At 39.0% G+C, this 19,614-nt stretch overlaps 4 protein-coding genes across 5 annotated transcripts; 3 read left to right on the top strand and 1 right to left on the bottom strand.

Moving 5' to 3' along the window:
* Positions 1-680: 680 nt before the first annotated feature.
* LOC103456324 (4-hydroxy-tetrahydrodipicolinate reductase 2, chloroplastic) lies at positions 681-3,424 on the bottom strand. Its single transcript, XM_008396029.4, has 8 exons — positions 3,050-3,424; positions 2,606-2,843; positions 2,330-2,463; positions 2,172-2,246; positions 1,872-1,973; positions 1,461-1,570; positions 1,268-1,355; positions 681-977 (listed from the first exon to the last, which is right to left on the bottom strand). Exons 1-8 carry the CDS (start codon positions 3,305-3,307, stop codon positions 909-911), a joined length of 1,074 nt encoding a protein of 357 aa, XP_008394251.3. The 5' UTR covers positions 3,308-3,424; the 3' UTR covers positions 681-908.
* A 6,642-nt stretch (positions 3,425-10,066) lies between these two features.
* Positions 10,067-12,403, top strand: LOC103456323 (6,7-dimethyl-8-ribityllumazine synthase, chloroplastic). Its single transcript, XM_008396028.4, has 8 exons — positions 10,067-10,365; positions 10,487-10,587; positions 10,746-10,841; positions 10,997-11,092; positions 11,174-11,252; positions 11,449-11,495; positions 11,612-11,671; positions 12,070-12,403. The coding sequence occupies exons 1-8, from the start codon at positions 10,179-10,181 to the stop codon at positions 12,106-12,108; spliced, it is 705 nt and encodes a 234-aa protein (XP_008394250.3). The 5' UTR covers positions 10,067-10,178; the 3' UTR covers positions 12,109-12,403.
* A 926-nt stretch (positions 12,404-13,329) lies between these two features.
* LOC103400295 (inactive glucose-1-phosphate adenylyltransferase small subunit 2, chloroplastic-like) lies at positions 13,330-16,708 on the top strand. The gene is made up of 9 exons (XM_008338947.4): positions 13,330-13,708; positions 13,895-14,185; positions 14,280-14,549; positions 14,658-14,825; positions 14,939-15,042; positions 15,188-15,299; positions 15,435-15,533; positions 15,631-15,753; positions 16,475-16,708. Exons 1-9 carry the CDS (start codon positions 13,517-13,519, stop codon positions 16,589-16,591), a joined length of 1,476 nt encoding a protein of 491 aa, XP_008337169.3. The 5' UTR covers positions 13,330-13,516; the 3' UTR covers positions 16,592-16,708.
* A 465-nt stretch (positions 16,709-17,173) lies between these two features.
* Positions 17,174-19,614, top strand: WHY2 (uncharacterized LOC103456322). Of its 2 annotated transcripts, XM_008396027.4 has the most exons (3): positions 17,174-17,385; positions 17,731-18,692; positions 19,299-19,614. In XM_008396027.4, exons 2-3 carry the CDS (start codon positions 17,739-17,741, stop codon positions 19,302-19,304), a joined length of 960 nt encoding a protein of 319 aa, XP_008394249.3. In that variant the 5' UTR covers positions 17,174-17,385; positions 17,731-17,738; the 3' UTR covers positions 19,305-19,614.

Below are 19,614 nucleotides of genomic sequence, written 5' to 3'. Positions count from 1 at the left end.
ATTTTCCTGAAATTTTATCGTACACATCTTTACTCTTAGTTTGTAAAACAATTGTTTCCACAACTCGAATCCGTGATTTTTCCATCACAAAAAAAAAAAAAAAAAAAACCAACATTTCCTATCGTGATTTTTCCATCACAACTCGAATCCGTGATTTATCAAGGCTCCCTCTTTGGGATGATTTTTTACCATTAACTAAAATAAAATATTTTTACTTTTTACCATTAAAACGAATAAAACAAAAGAGAATCCAAAGTCAAAGGACGACACATTGCTTCTCCATTACCAAGCGCTGCAATTTGAAGGTTGCATTGCTCCTATTTGGTGTTGGTTCATATTTCTATTGAACCTTGTAACATCAAGTAAAACTGTAAATGTAATGGGAGCATACCAACCAGCTCTGGGTTAATTGATCCGGTGATATTCTTTCAAATTTTGCGTTCCGATACATCCTAGTAACTCGGACTACTAGTAGGCAGCAGCACGCTACTCTACTGCCTGCTTTATGTCAGCTCATCTCATCCCAAACTAGAGCACCTGTTTGCAGGAACAACAGTAGCAAAAACCATCACTTAGTTTCTGTGCTTAACCGAACGGCCAAGCACATCTGTCGTGTTCGAATCAAGACAAACCAAGACAAGAAAAGCCTGCTCATCAGCTTGTCTGTGCACACTACCATATCGGCCAACAATATCAGGTGCATCTCGAAAATAAACGTAAACTTACATATTCATATTTCCTTCAACCAAACTACAAAACCTTAGCAGGAAGGAAAACAATAACTGACAAAGATAAGGTCGAAACTACTAATCCGAAACTTATGTCCCCATTTTCCTCAAACAGAATCCAATTATTTTAAACTAGTTAATTTACTACACCAGACTACACCCTTCGTACAAAGCCAACTATCATCGCATGTTACCCTCTCGCAGGACATCCATCATATTGTAGATCCGCTTGTCTGCCTTTGAATGAATCTGCATTCATACAATATTTCATATCATAAAAGTAAAGTATTGCATAAAAGGTCCTACGAGTTTCTAGCTTAATCACCAAATATACGTTATCAATATTCTAGCCAAATAACCGATGAGTATCCAAATCATATACTATATTTGAATAGGAACTTAACCAATCTTCTTTCCAGTTGTCAAAGTAGTTCGTTAATATATTACGCTTCTTAAGACCAAAATTTCATTATTTTTAAAACCATCATAAGCACTGCAGCAAGTAAGAAAGCAAAAGAGGGATGGAAAAGTTTCAGCACCTTCTTGGCAAGGAAAATAACAGCATCGATTGTACCCTCTGCATAAATTGATCTACCACAAACATTATGCTGAAACTCGAAAGAAACTCTGCAAAAGGGGAAATAAATTCAATGGACCAGAGTTACAACTATAAACAAAAGAAAATTTGTCTGCGAGAGAAAGAGAGACAGCGAAAGAGGATATTCTTATTACGTTTTATCAGGTGAGGTCAGATGATACATATGAAATGCGTGACCAGACAAATGCTCCTCTGGAACTCCCACCAGCTCCAGTTGTTGCTGGGGATCCCGGATCAATTGGATCTGATGAAATTTGTCAGAAGATCGAAAAACTAAATAAAATAATGAAGGATGAAAAATGAAAGAAGAGTTATCCAAGTTTATTTGGTACTTCATGTAATGGGACTGACCATGCTTTCTTAACCTCAAAGAAAATGATATGTAACCCAAGCCTACTTTCCTCGCAAATTTGAAAAATAAACTAATAAGGAGTCTAACGTGTTCAATATAAAACTTACCGGATGAGGCAAAATGAAAAAGAGATGCTACAGTTAACCATTTCTAATTATCAAAAGCTATAATTAACATGTATCATTTAACATGCCTGTTCCATATCAAAGGACACCCCCAACTTCTGGAAGCAAGAAATAACAGCCTTGGCGGTTCCAGATGCATCAACTTTACTTGCTTGATGGGATTCCATCACCTGAAATTTAAAATATATGAAGAAGGCACATCAGACAATATGAACAGAAAACATATAAAAGAACTTTCAGAAAAATGTAGCACACCAGTCAAATGAATGTCAATATTATACTGAAAATGAACTTTTTATCAAATAATTAGACTTTCTCTTATATTATATTTAGCATCAGTAACAAATTATAAGGGAAAAGTGAAGTACCTGTAGAGAATACCCAGAGAAGGCTCCAGGAAATTGCTCAGCCATGATATCCATGGCTGCAAGAAATGCCACAACCTATTCATACCAAACAACGATTAGGATAAAGCAGGCAAGCCCCCAGAATATTAGAAACCATTAAAGTACCAAATCCTAATCACCTGTTTCCCCATCTGTGGAGAAATCACTGCATAGACTTTTGAGTCTTCTACAGTCTTATACAATTGATCCCTGTCCCCGCCTGTTGTTCCCATCACAAAGGGCACTCCAACTTTGCAATATAGCTCTGCATTATCTGGATACGACGAAAAAAAAAAAACCCCAGAGAATAAAGACACAGAATCACCTGCACTATTTCCAGCAACAGTGGAAAGGAAAACACGTTTGAAGTAAAAGAACGTCGATATAGAGTTTTCCAAACCTATGGTATTACTTACCATTGACCGCAGAAGGGACGGTGAAGTCGATAACAATCAAATTGGGATATTTCTGGAAAAGGGATGCAAGGGTGCTTTCTCTTTCATGAGGACCATGCACTAGAATCTCGTTTGCACCAACTTGGACGGTTTGGCCAGATTCTTCAGCGGAGCCAAAAGAAACTGGAACCACGGTGAGTCCTGCAGAATTTGCTGCTTGGATGATGGCCTTCCCCATTTTGCCACTACATCCGTTTACCTTTTGGACAAAAAGAAGACAAATTCATGGAATTTGGCATCACTAACATAGCTGCTGTGCTGGGAGTTTTGATTTGAATTATCAAAGTTCCAATCATGCAAATTATCATAGGTGCTGGGAGTTTGACGGCAATTGATTGACATTTCTAAAAAGGTTATTGATTTAGAATCGCAGAGTAACGAGGAACAAGATAAGGAAAGCATTACCATGATAGGAATGTCAATCTTGTTCTTGGAGGGAGACTGCTCAAGCTCAATGCTTTGGCCGGCTACGGCTGAAACTGACATCACCTTTGCAGTTGCTGCAGCTGACGACGACGACAATGAAAGTGTTTGCCTCCGAGCAGTGAAGACGGTAGCCGCATCCAATCTGGTGGTTGCAGCTCCAGCCAAGAACGCCCGCTTCTGTTGCTGAGGAGGAAGAATCGCACAATTGGCGGCCGGAAGTTTGAGCATGGTCGCCATTGTAGCGGAGGCTTCTTTGGGAGTTAGGGTTTTAGGACACAGGACGTCACCAGGGGGGGGGGTGGGTTTGATTTGATTAGGGTTATTTATGTGGTAATTTCTTTCCTTGTTGGGAAACCGTAATGGAACGTTTGTTTGACAGGATTAAGAGGGCTTGGACTGGATTAGACTATAGTCCGACGTTTGGTGTGCATCCGGATTAGCTTTAATGAGCTTAACCTGGACTCGCTTGGACTAACTGCCTCCTTAGCCGTTCTTAACGAGCAACCCCAAAATCGGGCGGAATCGTAAGCCAGAGAAAACCGAGAGATTTTCTGCGTCGTCCCTTCGTCCAGTCCAAGCCCTTCGTCCTCATCTCTACGTTCCCTCAACGTCGTCCTTGCCGTGCTCCCTCATCTTCGTCCTCCTCACCCTCATCTCTGCGCCTTCCGATCTCTGCATCTGCTCGCCCTCATTTGTATGGTAAACTTCGATTCTTCTATTAATTTCATTTATTTGTGTTGCAGATGGTAATTTTACTGAGCTTTATTTGATTTTGTTGTTTTGGGTTTGATAATTTTTGAATCATAGAGATCTGCACTTGAATAAATTAGGGTTTTGATATTTAGGTGAAATTGAAATTAGAATTTGGGCTTTTCATAAGATGAGATGGAACTTGGGAATTTAGGATGTCAAAGTTGTAAAACTTGGAAGTCCTACCCACATGTTGTTTTCGATTTTTAAAAATTGGGGTTTCAACAATGGGAGTACTCTGTGCGTGTGTGTGTCTGCGTGTGTGTGTGTGTGTTAGTGTACTCTGTGTGTGTGTGTGTGTGTGTAATTTATGTGTATGTCATTACCAAAAATCCTCGTCTCCAAGCATACTCTCTCCAAACACCTCTTTCACTGTATGTTTTTATCTGCCAAATTAGGATGAATTGCTGAGTTAGTGCAGAAGTGTGTGTGTGTGTCTGTACTCATTACTCTGTGTGTGTGTGTGTTTGTGTACTCTGTGTGTGTGTGTGTAATTTCTGTGTGTGTGTGTGTGTGTGTGTTTGTGTGTACTCATTAACGTAGGGTGTGTGTGTGTGTTTGTGTACTTTGTGTGTGTGTTTGTGTATTATTTGTGTGTGTGTACTCTGTGTTTGTGTAATTTCTGTGTGTGTGTGTGTGGTTGTGTACTCATTAACGTGGGGGGTGTGTGTGTGTGTGTTTGTGTGTACTCATTACTCTGTGTGTGTGTTTGTGTACTATGTGTGTGTGTGTATGTGTGTACTCATTAATGTGGGGGGGAGCGAGAGAGGGTGAGGCAGGGAAGGAGGTAGGGTTGGTCTAGAATTTTTGTTCCAACTGGAAGTCCTCCCTGCAACAATCTTTCTGCTTATATTCTAATGTTGCAGTTAAGTTTCATTCAAAAGATTAGTGTCCGGTTTGAACTATTTTTGTCCTTACTTAATTGCTCATCTTTTGATCTTGAACTAGAATGGATGTTTTTTTTTTGTGGTCTGTGAGTTTAGTTGGTGTGTTTAGTTGGTGTGTTTCTGTGTGTATTCTGCACTGGAAGTGTGTGTGTGTGTGTGTGTAATTTATGTGTGTGTGTGTGTGTTTGTGTGTACTCATTAACGTGGGGTGTGTGTGTGTGTGTTTGTGTACTGCCTCTGTGTGTGTAATTTCTGTGTATGTGTGTGTGTGTACTGTGTATGTGTCATTTCTGTGTGTGTGTGTTTGTGTACTGCACTGGAAGTGTGTGTGTGTGTATTGTGTGTGTGTGTTTATGTACTGCACTGGAAGTGTGTGTGTGTGTGTAATTTCTGTGTGTGTGTGTGTGTGTTTGTGTGTATTCATTAACGTGGGGCGTGTGTGTGTGTGTGTTTGTGTACTGCCTGTGTGTGTGTGTACTATGTGTGTGTGTGTAATTTCTGTGTATGTGTGTGTGTGTACTGTGTGTGTGTGTAATTTCTGTGTGTGTGTGTTTGTGTACTGCCTGTGTGTGTGTCTAATTTATGTGTATGTGTGTGTGTGTGTGTTTGTGTACTGCACTGGAAGTGTGTGTGTGTGTGTGTGTGTGTATTGTGTGTGTGTTTGTGTGTACTCATTAACGTGGGGGGTGTGTGTGTGTGTTTGTGTACTGCCTGTGTGTGTGTACTGTGTGTGTGTGTCTAATTTATGTGTATGTGTGTGTGTGTAATTTCTGTGTGTGTGTGTGTACTGTGTGTGTATCTAATTTCTGTGTATGTGTGTGTACTGTGTGTGTGTGTTTGTGTACTGCACTGGAAGTGTGTGTGTGTACTGTGTGTATGTGTTTGTGTGTACTCATTAACGTGGGGGATGTGTGTGAGTGTGTTTGTGTACTGCCTGTGTGTGTATCTAATTTCTGTGTATGTGTGTGTGTGTGTGTGTTTATGTACTGCACTGGAAGTGTGTGTGTGTACTGTGTGTGTGTGTTTGTGTGTATTCATTAACGTGGGGGGTGTGTGTGTGTGTGTGTTTGTGTATTGCGTGTGTGTGTGTGTGTTTGTCTACTGTATGTGTGTGTGTGTATGTGTGTACTCATTAACGTGGGGGGGAGCGAGAGGAGGTGAGGCAGGGAATGGGGTAGGGTTGGTCTAGAATTTTTGTTCCAACTGGAAGTTCTCCCTGCAACAATCTCTCTGCTTATATTCTAATGTTGCGGTTGAGTTTCACTCAAAAGATTAGTGTCCGGTTTGAACTATTTTGTTTGTCCTTACTTAATTGCTCATCTTTTGATCTTGAACTAGAACGGATGTTTTTTTTTGTGGTCTGTGAGTTTAGTTGGTGTGTTTAGTTGGTGTGTTTAGTTGGTGTGTTTCTGTGTGTGTGTATCTTTAGTTGGTCTGTGAGTGTGTGTGTGTGTGTGTGTGTGTGTGTGTGTATTCTGCACTGGAAGTGTGTATGTGTGCTCTGTAAGTGTGTGTGTGTATTCTGCACTGGAAGTGTGTGTGTGTGCTCTGTAAGTGTGTGTGTGTGTATTTAGTTTATAACCATGATATTACAATGTGAATGTTTTGTATGCTGAACATCAATATTCTGTGGTTGTTGGTTGCAGAGAAGAGGAGCATAAACGGAAGGATAAGGCTAAGACTACCGCTTCACATGTGTCATTTAATTTCCCTTTTAACATGCAATGCCTAGCAATTGTGACTTGACTGGTTTTTTTCTTTTTGTTGATCCAACATTAATTGTGACTTGACTGTTTATTTTTTGGGCTGTTAATGCAGTTACTTGTTTCAGAATTCTTTGTATACCGTTTATTTTGATCTAGTTCATTTCGTATCATAATCACTTCATTTCCATCACCCTTAATAACAGTAAATATTACATATATAATGTCCTTATTTAATTTTCCTTGTTTTTTTGTTTGGATAGATATGGATCGAATGAAGCTTTTATTGATCTTATTGTTAGAGATGTCTCATTTAGAGACAATTTGCATTTGTACGATTCTTGTGGTGATTATGCTAAGGGCCAAACAGAGACATGTTGAACGACCCACTTTGACTAATCGTTCACTTGTTAGACGAGAGATTAGTTTGTGTTATCTGAATGGTATAATAGGGAATACTGATATTGAATGTGTTAACGAATTGAGAAGGACTTTTGCCATATTATGTGACTTACTTCGTCAAGATGAGAGGGTAAAAACTGATGGTTTGGTGTATGTAGAGGAGCAGGTGTGTATGACTTTACAAATACTAGCACATCATACTAAGAATCGTAGTATTGGCGGTAGATTTTATAGGTCGGGAGAGACTATAAGTAGGTATTTCAATAGCGTATTGCAAGGAATTTTGCGATTACAAGGTATCTTACTAAAAGTCCCTCAGCCTGTGCCTATTGATTCTACAGATCCTAGGTGGCGATGTTTTAAGGTATGATAATTTTTTTTCATTTTCCCTAAGCTTTAACTCTTCATTCCCTTTGTATAAATTAACAAAAGCTTAATTTTTTTTTTTTATAGAATTGCTTGGGAGCAATAGATGGAACACACATTGATGTGCATGTACATGAAATTGACAAACCAAGATACCGAACAAGAAAGGGTCGAGTCGCAACTAATGTGTTAGGTGTGTGTTCAGGCGATATGCAGTTCATATATGTGTTTCCGGGTTGGGAGGGTTCCGCATCAGACTCTAGAGTGCTACATGATGCAATTACTAGGCCTAATGGTTTTAAGGTACCAACGGGTAAGAGTATTAGTTAGTCTCAACTTTGTAAGTTAGGTCTAGTTTTGTTTGTCAACTACAAAACCCTAATAACGTTTTTTTTTTATTAGGTTATTATTACCTTGTAGATGGTGGTTATACAAATGGTGAAGGATTCATTGCACCCTATAGAGGAATACCTTATCATTTATCTGAATGGGAGGGACGAACGCCTTCTAATAAGGAAGAATATTTTAACATGAAGCATTCTAAGGCAAGGAATGTAATTGAACGTTGTTTTGGCTTGCTAAAAGGAAGGTGGTCGATACTAAGAAGTCCATCTTTCTATCCGATAAGGACACAAGGTCGAATAATTACCGCTTGTTGCCTACTACACAATCTTATTAGGCAAGAGATGTCTGTAGATCCACTGGAAAATTTGTCAATAATACAAGATGGACAAAATACAGAAGAAGGTGAATATGTTGGTAGTGTTGAAATATCTGACCAGTGGACTGCAAAGAGGAATGTCATGGCTCAGGAAATGTATAATGAGTGGAGAGCAATTAGGAACCAGCAACCAAACTAGTTATATGTGTTAATGATAACATTTTATTTTAGTATTCCTTTTTATCATGCATTTGTTGGATGTTAGCATAATTATTAGATTGCTCATCAGTGAATGTTAAAACTTTTTTATTGATTGGATGGTATGCAAATTATTTGGATATTATGCAAATTGATTATTTGTATTGTATTTTAGTACATTCAAATATTTTTTGTTTAGGTATGGATAAAGACAATATTTTGAATGCTACTCAAGAGCCAAAAGGAAGAAGGCGTAAATGGGAAGCATTTGAGGAAGAAGTATTACTATCTGATCTTGAGGATTTTGTTGCTCGGAAGTAACGGTGTGACACCGGTGCTTTCAAACAAGGTACTTTGATTGAAATAGCGAAAGCTGTCAATATTTTATGTCCTCATTCCAATATAAAGGCAACTCCACATATTGAGTCAAAGTTGAAGAAATGGAAAAAAAACATATAGTATGGTCGTTGACATGATAAACACAAGTGGATTTGCATGGAATGATGTCAAAAAGTGCGTTGAAGTTGATAGTGATGACGCATGGCAAACTTATGTGCAGGTTTATATCCTATTTTATTTATACATTAGTTTTGTTCTTGCTGTTTTATTTGTTACACATGCTCAGTTTTAGTTTTGCTATGTTGATATAATCTTAGAAAAATAAAGAAGCCGATGGATGGAGAAGCAAACCTTTTCCACTGTATGATCGATTCGCATATATATTTGGAAATGGTGGAGGAACAAAGTCATGATCAAGTTGGTGCAAGTGATATTGGAGGTGAAAATTTTGTTTTTTCAATGAACGAACAAAGCCAACAAAGCATCCCATCTGAAAATAGCCAACGAAAGAGGAAAAGAGGTGTGGGAAGTTCAAGTGATGGAACCGAGGCAATTATCAGTGGACTGAAAGAATTTTATGTTGAAAGTGGGAAGAGGATGCAAATGGTAACTGAAGCTTTAGTTCAAGGTACTGCAGATCATAGTGACATAGCTAACGAACTTGAAGAAATGGGTCTTTCTCTTATGGATCAAATTGATGCATTGTCTCTTATTTTGGATAAACCAAAAAATGTGGGAGTGTTCAGGGCAATCAAACCGGAACTCAAGAAAGTGTTTGTCCAAAGGCTTTTAAGCGACAAAGCAAGCGGATGAGTATATTATGTGGTGTCTTTTGATATGGATGTATTTTATTAATCGTACAATCTTAGGTTATGACTTATAACTTAGCTTTCCACTATGAAGTATTTTGGCTAATGTTAACTAGGAGTTTGTAAATTATGGAGATCTACTTTTGAATGGTATACTATAGTTCACTGGTATTTTGTAAATTATGGAGATCTTCTTATGTACTTGCTCTTGCTTGTTAATCTAGTCATCTATGAATTATGCCACATGGAAAAAGAGATGGCCCCTTATAGCCTGTTTAATTACCATGCTTTTCTGTTTTCTTTTCTTTTGAGCAAGGTTTGTTGGGTACACTTGGAGGATTCTTGAAACCAAAGTATTATTACTCACGTTTCCCCTTCCTTCAAAACCCTACCACCATTGGATCCTAGTCATCTTCACCCAACAGAGAACCAGAACACCATATATCATGCATGTGAAGAACTCAAGTGACATTTTCCATGGCAATTTTACTTGCTTCAGACAAATATCTAATATGAGTTTCGTTTTTTTAAACTCTATAATCCAAGAAAACTATCATTAGTTAATGTTCGATTTTATTGCATAAAGTTTAGGATTACTCTATTACACAAGTATCTTCTCATGACATTTGTAGCATTACTTTATTACACAATGGCAAAAATTTGTAGTTCTAGTGTAAGCAAACACAAATCTGATGAACAATACTGTTTTTATTATCCTGCTTCTTAGTCCGACACTGCACCAAACGCTTCACTAAGTTAGTCCAGCTTAGTCTAGTCTAAGCCAGTCCAGCTTAGTCCCTGCAGCTAGTTCAGTCCGAGACAGTTCGGCGCAACAAACGCCCCCTAAGTGTCTGAGATAGGGGGAAAAAGTGCATTTTAAACGCAGCGTTTTGGGGTAGGTGTAAAAGTGGGGTGTGGAGGAACACTGAACAGTAACCTAGTCTAAAATCGCTTAAGAGATCCGTCTGCTGCTGTGAAAGTTGAAGGAAGAAAATGGCTGCTGCTTGGGCTTCAACACGGTGTTTCAACTCTCGCCTCCTCCCACCGCCGGATACTTGTCGTTCCCACGGAGGCAGAGGCGGCAGCAGCAGTCAACGCCTTCTCCTGTCGTCTCAGATTCCCAAATCCCTCTCTCTTTCTTCGTCGCCATCTTCTTCTTCTTCGTTTTCCATAGGAGGAGGTTGACTTTTTTTATTCTCTCTTAGTAGATTATAATTCAACCATTTCTTTTTTTATTTCGTATTATTATTATCTGGTTTTTGGCAAAGCAAAATCGATTTTGGTTTTGTTTCTGATTGCAGGCGGAATTGAGAGGAAGGAGCGTTCGTCTTTTGCTCAGACAGCGGCTGTTCGCCATCTCGTGGGTTCCGTCACCAAAACTCAGGGCCTCCGTTTCGCAGTGGTCACTACTCCTCTCTCCCTCCCTAACTCTCTTCTCTTCTCTTCTCTTATTTACTATCGAATCGAATCGAATCGAAATATATGTTTCTTCTAATAAGTCTTCTGATGTTTAGTGCCTTCCTAAATCTTTTAATGCTTCCAAATCTTGTCAAATCTCAGGTTGTGGCGCGGTTCAATGAGTTTATAACAAAGCAGCTGTTAGAGGGAGCTCTGACCACTTTCAGCAACTACTCAATTCAAGACGAGGATGTTGACGTATGTAACATAAATAAACCCCCAAATGCATACACACATACTCTGCATTCGTTCGGCTTCCTTCAGTAAATATCATGTCTTATGTTTGTTTCTTGCTTTTCCACCAGCTGATTTTACATGACCTTGCCTGATTATTGCTGTTGCCTTTCCCTCAGGTTGTGTGGGTTCCTGGTAGTTTTGAAATCGGTGTAACTGCACAGAGGCTTGCAAGTTTGGGAAAATATCATGCAATTCTATGCGTCGGAGCTGTGGTACTTTCCTGTATTTTGGTTATCCTTATAAAATAGTACTTTGTCTCCATGAAAGCTAATTTATCAACTTCTTGTCAGTAGATTAGAGGCGATACAACCCACTATGATGCAGTTGCTAATTCAGCAGCATCTGGAGTACTTTCAGCTGGATTACAATCAGGTTGCTGCCTGTTTGTTTTTTGTTAGTTTCCGTATTAGTTTTTTTTTTAGGATGGTCTGTCCATTCCTGAATATGTTCTTGGGTTGGTGGTAGTCTCTTTCTCTCTCGCATAATTAAGGTTTCTTTTTCTTCTGATATGCTTGAATTTTGTTTCCTCGTTAAAAAAAATTGAACTGCTTCTCTTATGTCGCTGTAGGAGTGCCGTGCATATTTGGTGTCCTAACTTGTGATAATATGGAGCAGGTAAATATTTTATCATAGTGTTCAAATGTAGCACCGAAAACTCTAGAGAGTTTTCTTTTTATTACAGAAGCGGGGAATATGATCGATCATACCATTTCCTTTTACTACCATCACAGGCTATAAATCGAGCGGGTGGTAAATCTGGAAATAAGGGTGCAGAGACTGCTATGACAGCTGTAAGTTGATATCAAATTATTCCTAATTAAGTTATCTTGGTAGCGGAGGTATTGCATTTGATTTTGGTTAATTGCTTCCTTTTATATTTTTCTTTGAGTATTAAGAATTATAAAGATGTATTGTTTAAACTTAGTCTAATGCATTAATATAATTTAACTTTTAATTAGAAACTGTAATCTGATTAAAACCCTTCCATATGACACTAATATAACCTGGCCTTTTGGCAGTTTGTATGATTAAGAGGATAGAAGCAAGTAGGTTCCATGTTGAAGACGGGATTGTTATTTATGAATTGCTCTTTTATATGTTTTCTGTTTGTTCCGCGGGTAATTTCATTTTTCTTTGTGTTTTTAGGTTTGGTATAACCCGTTCATGATTATTTTGATTTGTACCGCAGATTGAGATGGCATCTTTGTTTGAGCACCAACTGAAGTAATGGTAATGTTACTCTGAGTCTGAGGAGAGGCAGATAAATTTGTAGTTTGGTCAGCGACTCAGTGTTTTCCGTTGCTAGATGTGCTCATTGTTGTTGTTTTTTGTTGTTGTTGTTCCATTTTTGAACCGCTAGAATATATGTCTTGTGGGTAATCTAAAACTGTAACATGGTAAACCACATTATCCCAAACCGTGGTCGGCTCTTTGTTGATTGTTAAACCCTGATAAAGAGCAATTGAGTAGAAATAAGAAGTATGTTTGATGTTATGAATAAAAACCTCCTCGCTTCCTGGGTACGTGTGATTTTGTGTTGCTATTCCACATTTGCAAGCATTTGATTCTTTGATCATCGTGGCTCCTTCACCTAACATCTCACTTTTTAACATGAGGTTGAAATCTAGAACATAACGCCGTTGGGAGGTCTTATTGCTGTAGTACCATCTTCTCTTGCAATGTTTTCGTTAAGTACTATTTATGTTTAATTTTAAATAATAAAATTAAAAATTATTTATGACTGCACGATATACAATAGACGGTTACGATGTGAGGATCCCCACAAGTTGTATCCGGATAGAATTCAAATCCGTTTTATGGCATGTGTTTCTTCATTTCATATGGCGTGTTTCTTCATTTCATATTATTTTAAAGAGAAGACGGGCAGGGGAAGATGAGGGAGCCAACAATGCCTGCCTTGGATGCCACTCCATTCCAAAATGCCCAACAGTAAAGTGACAAAACTGCCCTTATCAAAGGAAAGGGATCCTCTCCGGATCTCTTCCATCAAATCCACCCTATCACCTAATCCGGGCCCTTGAAATTTGATAAACGGTTAAAGTTATTATAACTTTTAAAATGCTCCCCTTATTGTAGCTGTTAAATCAAATTTTAAGGATTCAGATTAATTGATTGGGTGGATTTGGTGGAAGAGATCCGGAGTGGATCCCTTTCCCTTATCAAAAGGCATCTTTTCTTGCAAAGTACCATGTAATTGAAAAGGGTATTACTTGTTAGGGTAAGAACGTCATTTGCAGTTGAAGAGAATGGACAAGCTTTTGTTGTTAAACAGCAGAGGTTTTGTTTGTGCAGCTGTTAAGTAGGAAATGAATAACTTGGAAGACATAGGAAACAAAGAGAACAAACAACTGAAAAGAACAAAGAGAAAAAGAAGAAGCTCAGAATCAAAGTTAAGTTATTAAAAATGCTGCTCGGAAACCAAATCCTTGCCTCTAACCCTGATCTAGCCATGCAAGCAAGGTTTGCTCAATATTAATATTCCCCTTGTTATACGTTCTATTTAGTCTTAAACCAGTTGGATTCAGAAGTCGAAGACGAGCAAATTATTCCTTCAATATAGATTTGCAATTGTACATACATTCATTACTCTTGTCGTGCTCTGTCTGTATACCGTGATGGTGATCTTGCAGCGTTGTTTTCCCTCCGTTGTTAGCATCCGAGCAAAGTGCTCCGTTACTGCATCAGATGGTAGTATTCACGAAAACCGTTCCCTCAAGCTTCATTCTACCACTCTTCCTCCGAGCTTCTTGGTGTCCAAGTCACACCAGTCTCAGACTCCAACTTTGTTGTTTCCTCCGGCCAATCAGGTTTAATTCAATTCCTGCTTAAATCATGCCAATGATGCATAAGCTCTCAAGTTGATTTAATTACCTCTAACGGAAATGCTAGTTTGCGTATAGGAGATAATCTTTAATCAATTCTTGTTTCACAATACGGTTAGATGATTCATGAGCATCGGTTAGATTACGTATGTGTACATTTATTCATGTCAGAGTGTGGCAGCTGTTGTGTTCGGGGATGGGCACGAATCACAACTTTACCCGCTGACAAAGAGAAGATCAGAAGGGGCGATACCTATTGCAGCAAATTACAGGCTCATTGATTCAGTTGTGAGCAACTGCATTAGCAGCAACATAAGTCACATATATGCTCTCACACAGGTTAACTCTACTTCTCTCAATTCCCACCTTTCCAGAGCTTACTCTGGAGTTGGCCTTGGGAATGAGGGCTTTGTTCAGGTCATTGCCGCGTATCAGAGCCCCGGCAATAACACATGGTTTCAGGTCTGAAATCTCTCGTGTACTGAAAATAATCCGGACTTTTAATGCTTCAGTAGTTACAGTTCAGAGTCTTGAAATTTTTGTAACTTGATATTAGGGAACTGCTGATGCTGTGAGAAGATGTCTGTGGGTGCTGGAAGAGTATCCCGTGACTGAGTTTTTGGTCCTTCCCGGTCACCATCTCTACAGTATGGACTACCAGAAACTCATCATGTCGCACCGAGACAATGGCGCTGACATTACCATTGCTACATCTGTTGCCAGGAGACTTCATGATCCGGGATTTGGCTTTCTAAATGTGAATTCTGAAAATCAAGTTACAGATTTCAGACTGAATTTGGAGGGAAAGTCAGTTGTGGTTGCTTCAGTAAGTACTACTCAACAGATTCTTTTTCGTTTTTTGTCTTCCACAAATGTCTCTTCATATGGTATGATTTCCGGTGTTTTCTGAGGCAGCATGAATCTGAAATTTCAGCCCAAAAGCTCAAGAAAATCCAACGATACTGCCCAAAGTAGTATGGCAAGTATGGGAATCTATCTCATCAACAGAGGTGTAATGAAAAGGCTTCTGGAAGAACATTTTCCAAAGGGAAATGACTTCACAAGTGAAGTAATTCCGGGTGCCATATCTTTCGGAATGAAGGTCATACCTGCATACCTAGTGTAATATGTATTTATTTTTCACTTGTGGTATTACTTTCAGAATTCAGAGTGCTAATTCAAGCACAGTACTGCGCTTTTTGTGCGAGGGGTTAGGTTCAAGCTTATGCATTTGATGGATATTGGGAGGACATGAGGAATATTAAAGCATTCTACGAAGCAAATATGCAAAGCACAAGGGATGCAGACGTAGGATATAAGTCAGTAACTCGATCTCATACATATAACATTTAACATGCACACACACATAATGTGCGGGGAAAGGCTGAAGGCTGATTTGGAGCGCTCAGTCCTCAATGTCATTGACTAACACACAAACTTGGTGGTTGCATATATATAGCGCAGCTTCTACGACAGAGAAAGTCCGGTCTACACACTGCCTCGGCGTCTGCCTCCAACTCAAATAGCAAACGCTGTAATTACAAACAGTGTAATTGGAGATGGTTGCATCCTCAATGTAAGCAGAGCATTGTTCCTGTAGGATTTTGAATTCTTTCTTCAAATTTTATCGATTGGATTTCTCCGAAAAACTAGTACATACTCAACTGATGTAAACTGAATGCATGGGGGTTTTGGACTTGTACAAGAGTAGGGATGCAGGATCAAAGGGGCAGTAATTGGTATGAGGACGAGAATCGGAAATGGGGCTATAGTCGAGGATTCAGTCATCATGGGTTCAACCACGTACCAAGTAAGGACTAAGGATCCATCCCTTTGACCCTTCTTGTTTGTTGTCTTTCTTTTTTCTCTATGTTATTATATACTGACAGTGAGAGTGAGAGTCGCAGACAGAAGATGGAGGGAAGAGGAAAGGCATGGCGGGTGCGATCCCCGTGATGGGAATTGGCGAAGATACTCAAGTAAGGAAGGCTATTATCGACAAGAATGGAAGAATTGGCAACAATGTTATGGTATGTATGCTATGATGCACGGATACTTCTGTTTGGTCCCGTATCCCGTATCCGATACTTGATCGAATACGATACTTGCCCGATACTCTCGGATACTCATCCGACACGTATCCTGGTTGACGGACACGAATTTGACATAATGGATATGCGTATCCTACATTTAGGATACACATATCCTGCTTTTAAAATACATTTACAATTTCAAAAAAAGGTAATGAGGAGAAAAAAATTAATAGGAGACATCTATAATTGAAAGTTGCTAAATACAAAGAGTTTCCCTCTAATTAAAACCATGAATACGACTCTCACACTTCTTATACTGTATGAATACGATCCTCATATGTACTTGAATTTGAATGATGAACTATGTTTTAAAATGTATATTTTTGTTGCTATATACATTTTTATTTGCCGTATCTATAGCGTATCGTATCTTAATTTTTTAAGATTTTTCGTATCGCCGTGTCGTGTCGTATCGTATCGTATCGTATCGCCGTAACTGTATCCGTATTCATGCTTCATAGTATGTATGTCTTTATGGATATGTACTACTATTTTCCGTTATCTTCAATAACAACAGCGAAGCTTTATCCCACTAGATGAAGTCAGTTGTATGAATCTCAGAACGCTCGGTTTTCATTATCTTCAAATTTAATGAAATAGCATGAGTGGGGTTTTGATGATAATATTGTGGACTGATGGCTGTCCGTGCTTGGTGCAGATCATCAATAAAGATAATGTGAAAGAAGCGGACAGAGAAGGTGATGGATATGTTATTCGTGACGGAATACTAGTCCTCCTTCCGAGTGCAGTAATTCCAGATGGCACCATTCTCTGATCATTCATTCATTTCATTTCATCTCATTTGAATTTTGATTGTTTTAGTTTTACAACTCCTGTCAGTCCCCGGCTAATCAGACGAAATAAAAAGGGAAAAAAAGGAAGTTGGAATATCTTTGCTGAGGCTTCCTTTCAATTGAATTTATTTTTGGATGCCAGAGAGACTAATTTATAGATAAAATTTGCAAACTAAAAGACATGGAAGCTTATGAATAGATTTCACTCAAACGTTGATAAACGTGATCTTTTTTATTGATGACACATCATTTAATTTGTAAATTTTGTCAATAAATTTAGTCTCTCTAACATTACCTTTTATTTTTTATTGAATTTGAAGCTAAAGACACCTAACCAAATCCTACTAATCAATAAATTCGTTCATTTAAAATTTAATCCAACGACTAAAATTATCATAACTTTTAAAAGGTTTATTTACCTCCCTTGTTTGGCCACATTAATTACCAAACAGAGTAAAAGAAAAAGATTTTACATGCGGAAAATAGGCGTGAGTCCCGCGTACAGTTTAATGAGGTGGGACCTCTCCATCTCTATCTATACAACACTGACTGTACACGTCGCCCGGCTCCCTCATAAATAATCATAAAAATAAACATTAATTCACATATTTTGTCAAGACATAATTTCAAAAAATGATTAATGCGATCAGCCGGCCAAAAAGATAAGAGATTGTGCTGCTTTTCAAGTTAATAATTCTACTTGTACCTGGATTGAATTTTCTTTGAATCTCTGCTGCTGCTTGAATTGAGGAGGAACTTCCACCAACAGTAACAGGTAAGTGTTTCGATCATTGGCCTTTAGATCTCGTCCCATCACATCTCTGATCATTGATCCTTCTCTTTGATTTAGTGTGTTGAAAAGCCAGGAGGATCCTCGCCGGATTCTCTTTACGAGAATCCTGAAAATGCTCTCATTACATCTGTTTATCGTGCTGTGATCAGAAATTATTATAAATTTTTTATTTAAAATTGAATATAAATTGTATTTGATAAAAATTAATAGCACGATATGTGATCAGATGTGATTGAAGAATTCCCGAATTTAGGATCCTTCTCTTTCGTCGAAAAGAACCATATAAGGGAATCAATTGTAAATTTATGTATGTTTATTAATTTATAGGGGAATCCATGGCATCGTCTGATGATAAGCCCGAAATTATGGATCGGGGTGCTAAGGAGAAGAAAGATCACAAGAAGGAGGAGGGGGAGGAGGAGGGTGGATTTATTGACAAGGTGAAGGGTTTCATCCAAGACATTGGGGAGAAGATCGAGGGTGCCATTGGGTTCGGCAAGCCAACCGCCGATGTTGCTGCCGTTCACATCCCCAGCATCAATCTCGAAAGGGCCGAGATCGTGGTGGATGTGCTCATCAAGAACCCTAATCCGGTTCCCATCCCTCTCATCGACATTAACTACTTGATCGAAAGTGATGGGAGGAAACTTGTATCCGGGTTGATCCCCGATGCTGGGACAATCCACGCCCACGGGGAGGAGACTGTCAAAGTTCCCGTCCACTTGGTGTACGATGACATCAAGAGCACCTACGATGACATCAAGCCTGGAAGCATCATTCCGTACAGGGTCAAGGTCGATCTCATTGTGGACGTCCCTGTCATCGGCAGAATCACTATCCCCCTCGAGAAAACTGGAGAAATCCCCATCCCTTACAAGCCTGATGTCGATGTTGAGAAGATCAGGTTTCAAACCTTCTCCTTTGAGGAAACCGTTGCGGTCCTCCATTTGAAGCTGGAGAACATGAATGACTTTGACTTAGGCCTCAATGCTCTCGACTACGAGATTTGGCTGTGTGATGAGAGCATTGGGGGTGCAGAGCTCGCCAAGTCTGCCAATCTTACTAAAAAGGGCATTACTTATGTCGATGTTCCCATTACCTTCAGGCCTAAGGATTTCGGGTCTGCGCTCTGGGATATGATTCGGGGAAAGGGTACCGGCTACAGCATCAAAGGGAATATCAATGTGGACACGCCCTTTGGAGCCATGAAGTTGCCCATTGTCAAGGAGGGTGGTACTACACGCATCAAGAAGAACAAGGGAGATGGCGGTGATGACGATGATGATGAGGTAATGTGTATATATGTAAACTATGTGTGCATTCTGCATGATTCTCATGAATCTCCATGAGTAGATAGTGGATCATTAGTAGTTGATATGATATCTCTTGGGTCCGTTATATATATCAAAAACCTTGAAACAGGGATCAACTATTAGACTATGTGTTAAATTGTTAATATATGTCGCCACAACAATTAATCATTTACCGTATGAGTATGATGGAACAAATTGAAAAGGAGGACACAAATGAATGATCAACTATAAGTATGCTCTGTGCATGGTGTGGTGTGTACTAACTATGAATGATAATGTACTTGTTCCCTGACTTACCCCTGGATGGAATGTTTGCAACTTCCCCTTCAGCAAGCATCGGAATTGTATTCGTTTACACACAGATTACAACGTTGAGCTTTCACTTGTTTTGCCCACATATGCTCTGCAGTTGTAAATAAAACTCATGGTTGCATTGCATATTAACTTTTATGCATACGTGCTCAGTAAGTGTGACTATGTTTTGTTTGTTATCGGGTGAACGGAGTCACGATGCTTTATCATGAACCCATGATTCATTGCCTTCTTGTGGTTATAACTAACTTTGAAATGTTGTGTTTGCAGGATTAGAGAGGGATGTTGGGTTGGGTTGACAAGCGAAACTAGTAGTTGTTGTCGTCTGTTTATCTGTACTGGTGTTTTGGAATAATAGATCAATATTAAGGCATGATTTCTGGTGGTAAGTTGAGCTGTTTTGGAGGAGAAATTGGTGTAATTGCTATGGTTGGATGGATCATGGAAGGGAAAGGTGTCACATTTGGTGTGTTATTGTAAGAGCCTAATAGATGTTGCAGTTTTCGCTTTGGGGTAATTAAGTGATTTGAGTTTTCAGTGATTGTGAAAGAGATTATGATGATAATATGATTATTAATGTTTAAAA

The sequence above is a fragment of the Malus domestica genome, chromosome 15 (assembly GCF_042453785.1).
Source record: "Malus domestica chromosome 15, GDT2T_hap1".
Lineage (NCBI taxonomy): Eukaryota > Viridiplantae > Streptophyta > Magnoliopsida > Rosales > Rosaceae > Malus > Malus domestica.
The sequence above is the reverse complement of the archived record's forward strand: the minus strand, read 5'-3'. Positions and strand labels throughout refer to the sequence as shown.

Excerpts from the sequence above, each read along its gene's own strand:
- LOC103456323 (XM_008396028.4), top strand. The coding sequence starts at position 10,179 with ATGGCTGCTGCTTGGGCTTCAACACGGTGTTTCAACTCTCGCCTCCTC. Across the intron at positions 11,496-11,611 it reads CTTGTGATAATATGGAGCAG|GCTATAAATCGAGCGGGTGG; the intron begins GTAAATATTTTA and ends CTACCATCACAG. Across the intron at positions 11,672-12,069 it reads CAGAGACTGCTATGACAGCT|ATTGAGATGGCATCTTTGTT; the intron begins GTAAGTTGATAT and ends TTTGTACCGCAG.
- WHY2 (XM_008396027.4), top strand. The coding sequence starts at position 17,739 with ATGGCATCGTCTGATGATAAGCCCGAAATTATGGATCGGGGTGCTAAG.
- LOC103456324 (XM_008396029.4), bottom strand. The coding sequence starts at position 3,307 with ATGGCGACCATGCTCAAACTTCCGGCCGCCAATTGTGCGATTCTTCCT. Across the intron at positions 2,844-3,049 it reads AGATTGACATTCCTATCATG|GTAAACGGATGTAGTGGCAA; the intron begins GTAATGCTTTCC and ends TTTGTCCAAAAG. Across the intron at positions 1,974-2,171 it reads TCTCTGGGTATTCTCTACAG|GTGATGGAATCCCATCAAGC; the intron begins GTACTTCACTTT and ends TTTAAATTTCAG.
- LOC103400295 (XM_008338947.4), top strand. The coding sequence starts at position 13,517 with ATGGTGATCTTGCAGCGTTGTTTTCCCTCCGTTGTTAGCATCCGAGCA. Across the intron at positions 14,186-14,279 it reads GCAATAACACATGGTTTCAG|GGAACTGCTGATGCTGTGAG; the intron begins GTCTGAAATCTC and ends ACTTGATATTAG. Across the intron at positions 15,300-15,434 it reads GAGATGGTTGCATCCTCAAT|GGATGCAGGATCAAAGGGGC; the intron begins GTAAGCAGAGCA and ends GTACAAGAGTAG.